Genomic DNA, 15,071 nt, shown 5'->3' with positions numbered 1-15,071 from the left:
AAGGAATAGTTCACCCAAAAATGACAAATTGCTGAATAGGGACTCACTCTCAGGCCAGCCAAAATGTAGATGAGTTTGTTTCTTCATCTGAACAGATTTGGAGAAATCAAGCATTACATCACTTGCTCACCAATGGATCCTCTGCAGTGAATGGGTGCCGTCAGAATTAGTCCAAACTGCTGATAAAATCATCACAATAATCCACAAGTAATCCACACCACTCCAGTCCAGCAATTAATATCTTGTGAAGTGAAAAGCTACGTGTTTGTGAGAAACAAATCCATCATTAAAACATTTTAACTTTAAACCGTTAAAATTAAATACCATAATCCAAAATAAAGCTCCAGTGAAAAAGTTCATCACCTGTTTTCCGATCACATAAGAATCCACAGATATATTTGTTGAGAACTGAAAATGGTTCTTCATCTTTGCATATTTCTCTCCTGATTCAGTCGGCATTTTCATTGGAGAAAGCAGTATTATGGATTATGGTGTTCCAGAAACATGCTAATGATGGATTTGTTTCTTGCAAATATACATTTTTTTTAATTTTACTTTTTTACAAGATGTTAATTGATGGGACTGGAGTGGTGTGGATTACTTACGGATTATTGTGAAGTTTTTATCATCTGTTTAATCTCTCATTCTGACGGCACCCATTCACTGCAGAGGATCATTCCAAACCTGCATGCTGTTATTTAATTTACTGAAAATATCGAAGTTGTTTCAAACCTCTATGCTATTACATATGCAAACATTTTTCACTGAACAAAATAAAATAAAAAAAACATGATTGTGAGCAATTTTGGGGTAAACTATACTTTCAAAATTGTAGCAAACCAATGGTTTCAGATTGCGATACTAAAGCCGATTGCATATTTTTTTTTAAATAAGATGAGCCTTTTGATATGTTCCATCTAAACGTCCTGTTTAAATAGGAAATACACCAATTCAATACAGGAAAATAACACTATTTAACTGATTTAACATGCTAATTTTGTCTTCAGTGTTGTATTTGGTATCACCTCCTGCTACTGAAGAGTGCAAAGGATACTTCAACACACAATCATGAGAAATTCTCAGTAAGTTCAGCAATTAAACATTTTATTCACCCAACAACAAAACACACAATCCTAAAAACTGGCCAAAAATGTATGGCTTGTCACATTCTAAAGTGCTTATTTGTTAGAGGCAGACATGCTGAAACACTTAAAAAAACAAAAATAAGACATGACAGCCAAAATGAGCCCAAGACAGTTTCAATTAAATAGACAAAGAACGAAACGTTTGGTCCTTGCAAGCCATGAATTACACACAGCAAAGCTTCTTTAAAGAGCACAAGCATCTCCAGGAAACAAAACAAGATTTGAACAATCCTTAAAAGTTTAATGGTAGTTGTTATTGATCCGATCCCCACCATAATCTGGCACTACAAAGAAGTTTGGAAGTAAACAGAGCCACAGTATTTGCCTTTATGAATCTCAAGGAAAAGTGAAATTATTCTTTGTACATTAAACTGTTAAAAGTAGTCATATTATGTTGCCCTGTTTAAACATTACTTTTGGCTGAAAGTAAAACCATTTCAATGAAATACAAATATACATTAATTTACTGTACTTTATACAACTTGGTCTTTATCATGGTCGTATGTTATAATATCACACTAACCTCAGACATACGTGCATATCGACGGCCAAAACATGCTTGAAATGAACCATCAACCATCATCAGAAAAAAATACAAATTATTTATCATGGTCGTATGTTATAATATCACACTAACCTCAGACATATGTGCATATCGACGGCCAAAACATGCTTGAAATGAACCATCAACCATCATCAGAAAAAAATACAAATTCAAAAATACAACTTTGAAGTGGACAACATCTTGAGTAATAAATAAACAGAACATCAAGTGGTCAAATGCTCTTGCACCTTTAAAACGCCAATCGAAGCATGCTACTCAAACCCAGATCACATGCCCTCGACAAGCTTAACTGGGAACATCAGAGCTGTTGTTGCGGTTTCCGTATTTGTGATGAATGAAGAGGAGCACCACGCCGAGGAAGAAGCAGATGGAGCCCACGGTTATGTAGGCGATGCCCAGGAAGGGGTTTTTCCCTCCCATCCAGGAGATGGTGCTGAGGATCATTCGCTTCCGGCCCTCGAAGCTGCGCACGGGGTAGTCTGAGGGGCAAGAAGTTGAGGAAATAATATCAATTCAGAAGTTAATAAAATATATCCAATCAACCAGTGTGCACTTTGCTTAAAGGGATAGTTCACCCAAAAATGACAATTCTGTCATTAATTACTGTGGTCAAGGCACAGAAGCGTCGTTAAAATAGTCCACGTGGTTCAACCGTAATTTTATGAAGCTGTGAGAATACTTTTTGTCCGCAAGAGAAGAAATTGTTGAATAAAATCGTTAGTTTTATTTTCTTTATACAACAAAAAGTATTCTCGTAGCTTTACCTGGACCTTGAAGATATTTTTCACCAAAAATATCTTAATTTGTGTTCTGAAGATGAACGAAGGTCTTACAGGTTTGGAACGACATGAGGGTGAGTAATTAATGACAGAATTGTTATTTTTGTGTGAACCATCCCTTTAAATTTAATGATGAGACCTATTCTATATATTGAATGCATTCTCTGTAAATTGAGTTTTAGAACTGCACAATAAAACGATAATTTTTACTTAAGAAAATAACTATTAATTGATTCAAAAAAAGTTATTTATTTCTATTAATCAGTTTTCTTTCTTTCTTTTACTGTTGTAATAAATAGATCAAACACATAAAACAACAGCTTGGGTTATCACTGATTATTGTTCATGGCGTTCCTGTGAAGTTTAGAATGGTTTCATAAAGATAAATATAGATATTTACTACTTTCTATTGTTACATTGGTACATACAAAGGTAAACTAATATCAGTCTTCCTTCATTTAGTAGTTGATTTAATAAAAAAAAAAGTCTATGGTCAACATGGCTTGACCATTATAACTAGATTTTGACTTTATGGTTGTTCGACTACTAGACAACAATAGCCGTTATGATTCCACAGATGGAAAAAATAAAAAATTTTAGCTAGTTCAGAGCAAATATACATCACCTTTGAAACATTATGTGGTCAGTAAGATTTTTTTTAATGTAAGAAGTTTCTTATTCTCATCAAAGTGTATTTATTTGATCAAAATTACAGTAATACTGTGAAATACTACAATGTAAAATAACTTTTCTATTTTAATATATTTTAAAATGCAATTTGTTTTTTGTAATGGGAAAGCTGGATTTTCAGCAGCCATTACAACAGCTGATCTGATACTCAAAAAACATTTTATTAACTTTTTATTAATGTTAAAACAGTTGTGTGGCTCCATGTTTTTGTAGAAACTGTCATTTTCAGAAAGTTCAAAAGAACAACATTTATTAAAATAGAAATCTTTTTGTAACATTAAAATTGTCTTCACTGCCACTTTTGATCAATTTAATGTTAATATTAATTTCTTTTTAAAGAAAAATCGTTCTGACCCTGAACTTTTGAACAGTAGAATATACTTATCAAAGTCAAAGATCACTAGTAAAAATCCTTCATATTTTTTTTTTTTTCTAATTTAATATTTTTTAGAATGAATAGTTATCTGTGTATAATGTCAGAATGTTACAAAAAGCATCTTGCGTAGAATCGGAAATATTTCGTTATGTTTTAGAGGTATGCAATGCAAGGATACTGTAGGTGACTTCCAGGCTGTAGCTGCCTCTGGGAAGCGTGGGTGTCATGTTGTTCTTCTTCTGAATAATGCGGTAGAGCTTTCTGAAGGTGGGGAGAGCAGCTGTGCGCATCCACACGATGAAATCCTCATTTATGAAGCCGTTGTTTTCTGAGTCAATGTCCAGCTCATAAACAGGCTTGTGCCAGTTGACCGGCTTCGCTGTCTCTGGAAGATGAGGAGTGTTTTAGTTAGAGATACGGGAAAACCTATGCTAATTCATCAGAGTACATATACTCCTCTATACAGAATTATATACAAGTGTATTTATTCTACCTATAAAAGCAGCAGTAAGATTTGGGTTGCTTCCACCAGGGTTCCTGAACTTCACATGTTTGTCCGTCCACCATGCAATCCCTTTTTTGATCAATAGAATTTGTGTTTTTGTTCCATTGGGATCAATGTAAAACAAATCCAGTGTGTCTGAAGCAAAGAGAGAAAGAGACAAGCAATATTAAACCTCTTGAGGAAACGGTCTTACAATGGGAAGTATTCGGATCCAGGTCTTACCATTAAACATGCTGTTAGCAATGGCTCCACACGGGGCTATAGGCTTGTTTTCATTAGTGCGGTACGGCTCACATTCTTTGCTTGGCTCCTGAAATATAGCAATATGCTTTGAGCTTCAATGAATAACATGCAATTTTATAGCATCAAATCAAGAATTAAGTACTTGTACTCAGGAAGCAGCAGACCTATTGTAACTTAATAATTAATTTAATTTAATTTAATTTAATTTAATTTAAAAAGTAATAGAGCAATTGATAGGACGAACGACAGATAGACAGAATGACGATAGACAGAATGATAGATAGAACAACAGAACAATAGATAGAATGATAGACAACAATAGATAGAACAATAGAACGACAGACAGACAGACAGACAGACAGATAGATAGATAGAACAAATTAATGAACGATGAATAGAATGATAGCACTAAAAATAGATTGACAGACATATAGTTAGACAGACAGACAGACAGACAGATAGATAGATAGAACAAATTAATGAACGATGAATAGAATGATAGCACTAAAAATAGATTGACAGACATATAGTTAGACAGACAGACAGACAGACAGATAGATAGATAGAACAAATTAATGAATGATGAATAGAATGATAGCGCTAAAAATAGATTGACAGACATATAGTTAGACATATAGATAGATAGACAGACAGACAGATAGATAGATAGAACAATTGAATGAACGATGAATAGAATGATAGCACTAAAAATAGATTGACAGACATATAGTTAGACAGACAGACAGACAGACAGATAGATAGATAGATAGATAGATAGATAGATAGATAGATAGATAGATAGATAGATAGATAGATAGATAGATAGATAGATAGATAGATAGATAGATAGATAGATAGATAGATAGATAGATAGATAGATAGATAGATAGATAGATAGATAGATAGATAGATAGATAGATAGATAGATAGATAGATAGATAGATAGATAGATAGATAGATAGATAGATAGATAGATAGATAGATAGATAGATAGATAGATAGATAGATAGATAGATAGATAGATAGATAGATAGATAGATAGATAGATAGATAGATAGATAGATAGATAGATAGATAGATAGATAGATAGATAGATAGATAGATAGATAGATAGATAGATAGATAGATAGATAGATAGATAGATAGATAGATAGATAGATAGATAGATAGATAGATAGATAGATAGATAGATAGATAGATAGATAGATAGATAGATAGATAGATAGATAGATAGATAGATAGATAGATAGATAGATAGATAGATAGATAGATAGATAGATAGATAGATAGATAGATAGAACAAATTAATGAACGATGAATAGAATGATAGCACTAAAAATAGATTGACAGACATATAGTTAGACATAGATAGACAGACAGACAGACAGACAGACCGATAGATAGAGATAGATAGATAGATAGATAGATAGATAGATAGATAGATAGATAGATAGACAGATAGAACAAATTAATGAACGATGAACAAATTAATAGAATGATAGCACTAAAAATAGATTGACAGACATATAGTTAGACATATAGATAGACAGACAGACAGACAGACAGACAGATAGATAGATAGATAGACAGATAGAACAAATTAATGAACGATGAATAGAATGATAGCACTAAAAATAGATTGACAGACATATAGTTAGACATATAGATAGACAGACAGACAGATAGATAGATAGATAGATAGATAGATAGATAGATTGATAGATAGACAGATAGAATAAATTAATGAACGATGAATAGAATGATAGCACTAAAAATAGATTGACAGACATATAGTTAGACATATAGATAGACAGACAGACAGACAGATAGATAGATAGACAGACAGACAGAACCAACAAATAAATGAACGATGTATAGAATGATAGCACTAAAAATAGATTGACAGACATATAGTTAGACATATAGATAGACAGATAGATAGATAGATAGAACCTTAAGTGAGCGCTGGTCTCCATTAAGCTGGCTGTCATCTCTGGACTTCACATACCGCCGATGGTTTTGGTAGAAATTTGAGAGGCCATAGTACATGAAAACATTACTCTGAGGACATAAAGTTAGAATCAAGAACTGGCACTGTTACGAAAACCCATCATCATCTCCAATCAAATATCCTTTCTAAAAATAAACTGGGAACATTTGTATTTTATAATATGTGCTGTGTTTTAAATGTTACTATTCAGGAAAGTGAAGGTTTTTGTTAGGTCTACAGTTTCCTCACAGTACAGATAAAAGTAATCAGATTAAACTACAAACAAAAAGTACTATGGTTCCATCAAATTTTTAAATAATGAACAACACCAGAGAGCAATGAATATCCATAAAGCTCCATTTTCATTCTCACTGATACGGGACCCTGGACCACAAAACCAGTCTTAAGTCGCTGGGGTATATTTGTAGCAATAGCCAAAAATACATTGTATGGATCAAAATGATTGATTTTTCTTTTACGCCAAAAATCATTAGGATATTAAGTAAATATCATGTTCCATGAATATATTTTGTAAATTTCCTACTGTAAATATATCAAAACTTAATATTTGATTAGTAATATACATTGCTAAGAACTTCATTTGGACAACTTTAAAGGCGATTTTCTCAATATTTAGATTTTTTTTTTTTTTTCAAATATTTGTATCTCAGTCAAATATTGTCCTATCCTAACAAACCATACATCAATGGAATGCTTATTTATTCAGCTTTCAAATGATGTAAATCTTCAAATCTTTAAAAAATCTTCAAATTTCAAAAAATTGGGTTTGGGGACTGGTTTTGTGGTCCAGGGTCACATATATGCCTCAAGTATAAGATGACTCAAACATTAAAAAAAGCAAACTTTTTTTTTTAAAGAGTTTGTCGACTCTAAAGGTTCAATAAATTGTTCCATTAAACAAAATATTTTTTGGTCTATTTTGTCATATGTCAAGCTTTACAGGGTTAAGTCACGTGGGTTTGTAGCATCACGGGTGTGAGTAAACGACAGAATATTTACTTTTGGCTCAACTATCCTTCAACAGGAATGCAACATAATGGTCAGGTCACACACACTCACTTCGAAAGGCTGGTCTAGAGAGAAGAACAGGACACATTTGCATGGAGTCGTGCTGTTCCAGCTGAAGCTTTGGGAGCAGTTAAAACACGGGCTGGACATGTCAGTCCCGGTATAATCAATCTGTGAACCAGAGAAACACGCGGTTACATAACACATGTGCCAAGATTCACACGTGACGGAAAGTCCAAGCGAACAGCAGACGTCTATTCGCTGTGTATTTGTTAGTTAAATGACACTAAACCCAGCGCAACAGGCTCAAACCTCGAACTCTTTGATGTTGTTGGATGTCACGTAGAGGCCGATTCCTATTGGGATGAAGATGAGGCCGATGATGAAGAAGGCGGGCAGCACGGTCCCCGCGGTCAGGATGGGCTGCCAGGCCGGTAGCCGCTGCTGTTTGAAGGCCGTGTTGTCGGGCTTTCGAGTCCGGATGGCGGCTCCGCCGAGCCCCGCGGGTCCGGAGTGATGACCGTCTTCCTCCTTTGCGCTGTAGCTGGACGCCATCATAGCTGTAATTCCCAGCTCACAGCCTCAGAGCTTTTATGAAAACACACTCTCTCTCGATTATAGACGGGTGATTAATAAACAAGTATTGTATATGTCCGCTGTAGTAGATTGTCTTCACAACGGCCTTCTTTCTGGGTTCTATGGAAAGTTGCTTGTTTTGTTTAAGGCGGTGCTACAGGAAGTGTCAGCTTCAGGAAGTGTCTGATTCGCGAATCATGTGCGAGTCGGTTCTATTGATTTAGTCGAACTGATTCGCGAAGCGTTTCTGAATCACTGTGCTGTTATACCTGTACGTTTTAATTGTAGACATACATTCAAAACAAATACAAAAGTAAACACAGATACATACGTATTGCCAGGGTAACAAACATACCAAACAATCAGAAAATAAATAAATAAATAAATGAACACCTTACAAAGACACAAAGGAGGAATACAGAAATACAGTTTTCAGCTTTAAGATTGACAGAACTTAGTTTCCATATACTTGTCTAAATCAACTTTGAACAATGAAAAGAGGTTTAGAGCAAGTAAACCTTTGCTTATGAATGTGAAATTTAGCTAGCAGGAAACACAAATTTATTATGTAAAAGTTCCCTGTATTCTCTTTTGCGTAGTCAAACAATCCAAAGAAAGCATCTTTAAAACCAAAAGAATCACTTACAAAATAAGATTGGATTACAACATTTTTCTGTGCTGGGACATTGCCAAAACAAATGAATGAAGTCTTTTTCAGAAGAATGAAAACTGCAATTCACTTCAATGTCTGACTTATATTTTCTAAGAAAAGCTGTAGTAAGGTAACATTTATGAATCAACAAATGTTATTTATTTTACTTTATTTGTGAGCAGATACTTATGAGGCAAAGTCCATACTTTCTTCCATTGAACACTGTCCACAATATTATTCCAATATTATATAAGGAATTGTTATCTCTCTCTGAAAGCTGTTATAGGTGTTAATGAGCACATTTTGTTTGTTTGAATCACATTGTTTAATTGTTTAATCTGTATGCAATTATTATGTTACCAAAAATATTTACTTTGTGTTTTAACAGTTTTATAATCCATTAGGCTATGACTGAAAGTGGTCATCTGCGACTTTGGAAAGTATTTAAAAGCGGTATAAAAAATTAATATTTTTGAGAATGTGAATGCATGATTGTGCTTACATACAGTTATTGACTTAATATGTTAACCATGACATCCCCATATTTTGTAATCTCCAAAATTCAGTAACTGCACCCAGATTCAGTTATCAGTTTATTTGATCATAATGTGTTTAAATCAAGACAACACAACCAAACTAAGCGCATGTTAGTAATATGTGCTGATTTTGGTTCTGTTGCCTTGATTTAAACACTTAAATATGACATTACATAAAAATATACTTTTTCTTGTAAGATAGTAGCTAGTCTATCTGACACAAATAGGCTACTGTTAGGATCTACGTAAATAAGGATGACAACTGGAACACATTAGTAATTAGTCTACGATAAATACTACTACAAGCATTTTGATTGCATCATATAATAATTGCTGTTAATAGTGTTCATCGTCTGTTTTATTACGTCTTAAATTGATTTTTCCGTACATTTCTGCCATATGTACATTAACTGACAGTCACCACTGATAAGCTACCACTAAATATTGTAGAAACTTAATTTGCTGTAAAGTTGCTTTGCAATTATTTGTATCGTGAAAAGCGCTGTACAAATAAACTTGACTTGACTTGACTATGGATAACTTACTTAAATACTTAAATAGTGATAAATCGTAGTTTTTCAACATAATTGTTAGAATTGATGAACATGACGACTCAAAAGAATTAGCCTAGCCCTAGTGAATCGTTTCACCGAAACGAACCGATTCGTTAAAATGAATCAGACCATCTGCCAGGCGTGTCGTACTACGACACAACCACAGATAATAATAGAGAACGAAAAATAATTAGTAATAAATCAGATATTTTATTTATTATAATCCAATCGTTACATATCTTCTGTGACAAATTTGTTTTAGCCTATTTAAAAACATGAACATATTTGTTTCACAAGTAGCCTATGGACATTTTAGTGAGGAATAAAATTAAATGTTCAATTTTTTTTTGTTTTTTTTAAATAAACTAAACTATTTGCATTTCCGTAGGCTATGTGATTCAATTCATAGTCACCAGAAGATTCAAATAGGCTGCACCCTTTGAACCACAAGATGGAGCAAGACACCAAAGCAACGACTGAAGCAGCAGGTTCTCTCAGAACAGGTGTGAGGGACTAAATTTGCAGTATTTTATCAAAGCTATATTTATGTCAAGCCTCTTTCCATTCAAACTTCCAAGTTCTTTGTCATGCAGCTGTGGACCTTCAGACTTGCTCACCTTAAAAATCCCAATATATTTTCTCAAGGTCTAACGTGCTTTTTATAGTTTGTCAACCTACCATTTCTTTTTATCCAATAACTTCCTTTTTGGATTTATGCCGTGTGTCTCTGACTTTGTGATTTCTTTCTTTCTTGATCTTCGCCCTCCACTCTTTTTCAAAGGATCATTGCTCAGCTTTAAGTTCTGAGTTTTTGCAACTTTCCTCTGTTTACTTCATCCCTAAGGTCCCCCCCCCTTTTTTATTCTTCTGAGCTTTACTTTTGTTCCTCTTTGATTGCTCAGTCCAAAAAGCTGGCTAACTTTATATACACTGTCAGCTCTAGCCATTCCTGAACTGCCATCCTGCGGCATTCAGCTCCTCACATTACTGCACAAACTTAGCTGGGTTTTGTTTAAGCACTTCCCTCCAACCTTTTGGGTCATTTAGCTGTCTTGTTCAGCTTTATTGTTGACAGCCTCAAGACACTGCTTTACTGAAATCCTGAAAGCGTGTGAAATTGACTCTTATTCGCCAGAATAAATGCAATTGATTCCAGCTTCATCGTCTTTTTTCTTAAGTTGTCTTCTGCATGTTCTTCCATGGCCTCTCTTTAGTAAACAGCATGTTTAGTCTTGCAGAATTAACAAAGATCTGACCCAATGATCTTTCATGAGTCCTTGAACATGAGGAATTGAAGATGAGTTATTCACATATGTGACCCTGGACCACAAAACCAGTCATAAGGGTCAATTTTTTGAAATTGAGATTTATACATCGTCTGAAAGCTGAATAAATACGCTTTCCATTGATGTATGGTTTGTTAGGATAGGAGAATATTTGATTTAGATACAACTATTTGAAAATCTGGAATCTGAGGGTGCAAAAAAATAAAAATATTGAGAAAATCGCCTTTAAAGTTGTCCAAATGAAGTCCTTAGCAATACATATTATTAATCATAAATTACATTTTGATATATTTACAGTAGGAAATTTACTAAATATCTTTATGGAACATGATCTTTACTTAATGTCCTAATGATTTTTGGCATAAAAGAAAAATCAATCATTTTGACCCATACAATGTATTTTTGGCTATTGCTACAAATATACCCCAGCGACTTAAGACTGGTTTTGTGGTCTAGGGTCACATATTTCTGTACATACTGGCCATATGTGTGTGTGTGTATGGGCCTATTTCATATTGATCGCCTCCACACAGTTATGGGTTAAAAGTGATTTGGAGAGTGCTGAATAAGCTAGATGCTAAAATAATCTCTTTTAGGTCCCATGTGGAAAATCCTGTTTGGTTCCCTGGTGGTGTATCTTTCAGTGAAGTATCTTATGGCTGCTGTGAGGCTTCTGCTGTTTGTTTAGCCTAAGCTGAAAATTCGGTGTGAGTATAAAATTCCATTATGGAAAAAAATCTTCTGTTGTTTTAATATTTTGAGAAATTGGACACACTATATTAATGTATATGAGTCTAACAAAAAGAGAGTCATGCCTGATGGCCTGTATTTCAAAATGAGTAAAAAAAATCACTCTGTCTTAGAACGTACTGACTCTTAAGTCTTAAGACTTTTGCATTTCATTTTTTTATATAATAATTAACAAATATACCCCAGCGACTTAAGACTGGTTTTGTGGTCTAGGGTCACATATTTCTGTACATACTGGCCATATGTGTGTGTGTGTATGGGCCTATTTCATATTGATCGCCTCCACACAGTTATGGGTTAAAAGTGATTTGGAGAGTGCTGAATAAGCTAGATGCTAAAATAATCTCTTTTAGGTCCCATGTGGAAAATCCTGTTTGGTTCCCTGGTGGTGTATCTTTCAGTGAAGTATCTTATGGCTGCTGTGAGGCTTCTGCTGTTTGTTTAGCCTAAGCTGAAAATTCGGTGTGAGTATAAAATTCCATTATGGAAAAAAATCTTCTGTTGTTTTAATATTTTGAGAAATTGGACACACTATATTAATGTATATGAGTCTAACAAAAAGAGAGTCATGCCTGATGGCCTGTATTTCAAAATGAGTAAAAAAAAATCACTCTGTCTTAGAACGTACTGACTCTTAAGTCTTAAGACTTTTGCATTTCATTTTTTTACATAATAATTATTGCAAGCAGCATTTAAATATTGCAAGGAATCTTGACCAATCACATATTTCAGCACAGCACTGTATTGATAGACTATTCCTCAAAACTTCAGCATTTTCTTCTTCTCAAGCTGCTTAATGTTCAAGCCGTTCTCAAACTTTATGTTGTAGTAGTGTGCATTGAAAATACTCTATATAGCTGTCACTGAGAAACAGACAGTGGCATTTCGCTCCCGAATGAATCAGTGTGTTTGAACAAATTGATTGAGTGAATGATTCATTGACTCACTTGTTGCCAGCTACTGGCATAAGTGAAAGTGACGTGACATGTGGCCAAGTATGGTGACCTATACTTGGAATTAGTGCTCTGCATTTAACCCATCCAAAGTGCACACACACACAAGAAGCAGTGGGCAGCCACTTTTGCTGCAGCGCCCAGGGAGCAGTTAGGGGTTTGGTGCCTTGCTCAAGGGCACCTCAGTCAATCAGTGTGTTTGAACAAATTGATTGAGTGAATGATTCATTGACTCACTTGTTGCCAGCTACTGGCATAAGTGAAAGTGACGTGACATGTGGCCAAGTATGGTGACCTATACTTGGAATTAGTGCTCTGCATTTAACCCATCCAAAGTGCACACACACACACGGAGCAGTGGGCAGCCACTTTTGCTGCAGCACCCGGGGAGCAGTTAGGGGTTCGGTGCCTTGCTCAAGGGCACCTCAGTCGTGGTATTGAAGGTGGGAGAGAGCACTGTACATTCACTCCCCCCACCTACAATCCCTGCCGGTATGAGACTCAAACCTGCAACCTTTGGGTTACGAGTCCAACTCTCTTACCATTAGGCCACGACTTCAGGCCAAAACTTTAACATATTACCTTTTCTGGAATATGCACAGACAAGTGGAGTGATTTTGTACTAAATATCAGCCAGTAAAGTTCAAGAACGGAAACTATGTTTTGCTTAATTAGATTTTAATAAACTTTTAATTAGATTTGATTGAATTGTGAGAGTCTCCCAACTCACATTCTAGAAAGTTCAAATGTCATTATTGTATAATAATTGATATTATTGTTGTGTTATTATTATTATTATTATTATTATTATTATATACACTTCCATTGGAATAATTAAGATTTTTATGATTTCTGAATTTATGATTTAAGATTTTCTGAAGGATTTCTGAAGGATCATGTGACATTGAAGACTGGAGTAATACATCTACTGAGCCATATGACTGTATACACTGCGAAAATGATGCTGTATTATGTGTTGATTCTTATGCACGGCCAACAGAGATGCATAAAAAGTATCAGGACATCAGAAAATACCCTTCCTTTCCACCAGGAAATACAAATCTACTTGTAAACTCTTACTGTTCTTGTTAATGTAAATATTCTTTTAAATGAAAACTTTAAGCTCATCAACTTCCAATCTTGTCAATGCCTTGCTGCCTCACAGGAACAGATCATATAATGATGGAGATGTGAAGGATCATGTGACATTGAAGACTGGAGTAATACATCTACTGAGCCATATGACTGTATACACTGCGAAAATTATGCTGTATTATGTGTTGATTCTTATGCACGGCCAACAGAGATGCATAAAAAGTATCAGGACATCAGAAAATACCTTTCCTTTCCACCAGGAAATACAAATCTACTTGTAAACTCTTACTGTTCTTGTTAATGTAAATATTCTTTTAAATTAAAACTTTAAGCTCATCAACTTCCAATCTTGTCAATGCCTTGCTGCCTCACAGGAACAGATCATATAATGATGGAGATTACTCTTTTTCATGGCTGCTTTCATGGAAGGGCAGTCAAACGATTAATCGCGATTAATCGCATCCAAAATAAGTTTTTGATGCGATTAATCGCGATTAATCGTTTGACAGCACTAATTTATAGTAATTTCATTCGTTCATTCACGCTGAAATCTGGTCATTTAAAATCTTTCCTGGAATTTAAAAAAAGGCCTGAGGAAATTAACTTGTTTAACCATCAGAAGGACAAAAGCTGGTGGCATCAGAGCTGAAACTAAAGAAAGTGATTTGTTTTGACCTTACGAGTGAAAGACACAAAGGTCAAATCTGACAGCAGGAAATGACAAGCCTCTGACAATATATTTACCGCACAAACTGTCATATGAACGACCACGGCAATCTGATGCCGACTAATCTTAGGTGCACCGGTGTCAGTATGCCTCCCCTGAGATCCATCTGGCCGCGTTGCTCTGTAAGGTCACTCCGGTGGGCGTCTGCACCCACTCTTTTCTGCTACACAGCCAAACAGATGGCCTCACAGCATAAGAGGTTCCCATGTTTTAGGATTCACTGGGAAAATGATGAGTCAGCCAGGATGTGGCCTGCCTTCAAAAATATCCCAGCCTGCCAGTGTCCTTGCCTCCCTGATCAGCCATCCACATGATGACGGACTTCCATGATGTGCCATCTTTCATAAACCTCCCTGTGAGTGATGGATTAACCCTGAGGGCAGAGACAGAGTATATAATGATGGAGATGACTCTTTTTCATGGCTGCTTTCATGGAAGGGCAAAGAAGCTGCTTGTTGCTCACCTGGTTCAGAGGAGGGAACTGAAGTCTGGAATTTGACTTTTCCAAATCAGTCTGAAATCTTACATGCCTCTGCAGAGCTGCAATGAAGCGTGCTAAGCAATCCAGCATGGAAACACTGTCGTCTCCTCTTTTCCTCACAACTTTTCTGCTTTCTCAG

The 15,071-nt window shown here is 35.2% G+C and overlaps 1 protein-coding gene across 1 annotated transcript; it reads right to left on the bottom strand.

Annotated features, from left to right (window-relative positions):
• Window positions 1-1,763: 1,763 nt before the first annotated feature.
• Window positions 1,764-8,099, bottom strand: LOC107664818 (cell cycle control protein 50A-like). Its single transcript, XM_016455490.1, has 7 exons — window positions 7,635-8,099; window positions 7,374-7,493; window positions 6,257-6,364; window positions 4,283-4,370; window positions 4,049-4,195; window positions 3,734-3,940; window positions 1,764-2,189 (listed from the first exon to the last, which is right to left on the bottom strand). Exons 1-7 carry the CDS (start codon window positions 7,878-7,880, stop codon window positions 1,996-1,998), a joined length of 1,110 nt encoding a protein of 369 aa, XP_016310976.1. The 5' UTR covers window positions 7,881-8,099; the 3' UTR covers window positions 1,764-1,995.
• Between the last annotated feature and the right edge of the window lie 6,972 nt (window positions 8,100-15,071).

The sequence above is a fragment of the Sinocyclocheilus anshuiensis genome, unplaced genomic scaffold (genome assembly GCF_001515605.1).
Source record: "Sinocyclocheilus anshuiensis isolate Anshui unplaced genomic scaffold, SAMN03320099.WGS_v1.1 scaffold135, whole genome shotgun sequence".
Classification (NCBI taxonomy): Eukaryota; Metazoa; Chordata; class Actinopteri; order Cypriniformes; family Cyprinidae; genus Sinocyclocheilus; species Sinocyclocheilus anshuiensis.
The sequence above is the reverse complement of the archived record's forward strand: the minus strand, read 5'-3'. Positions and strand labels throughout refer to the sequence as shown.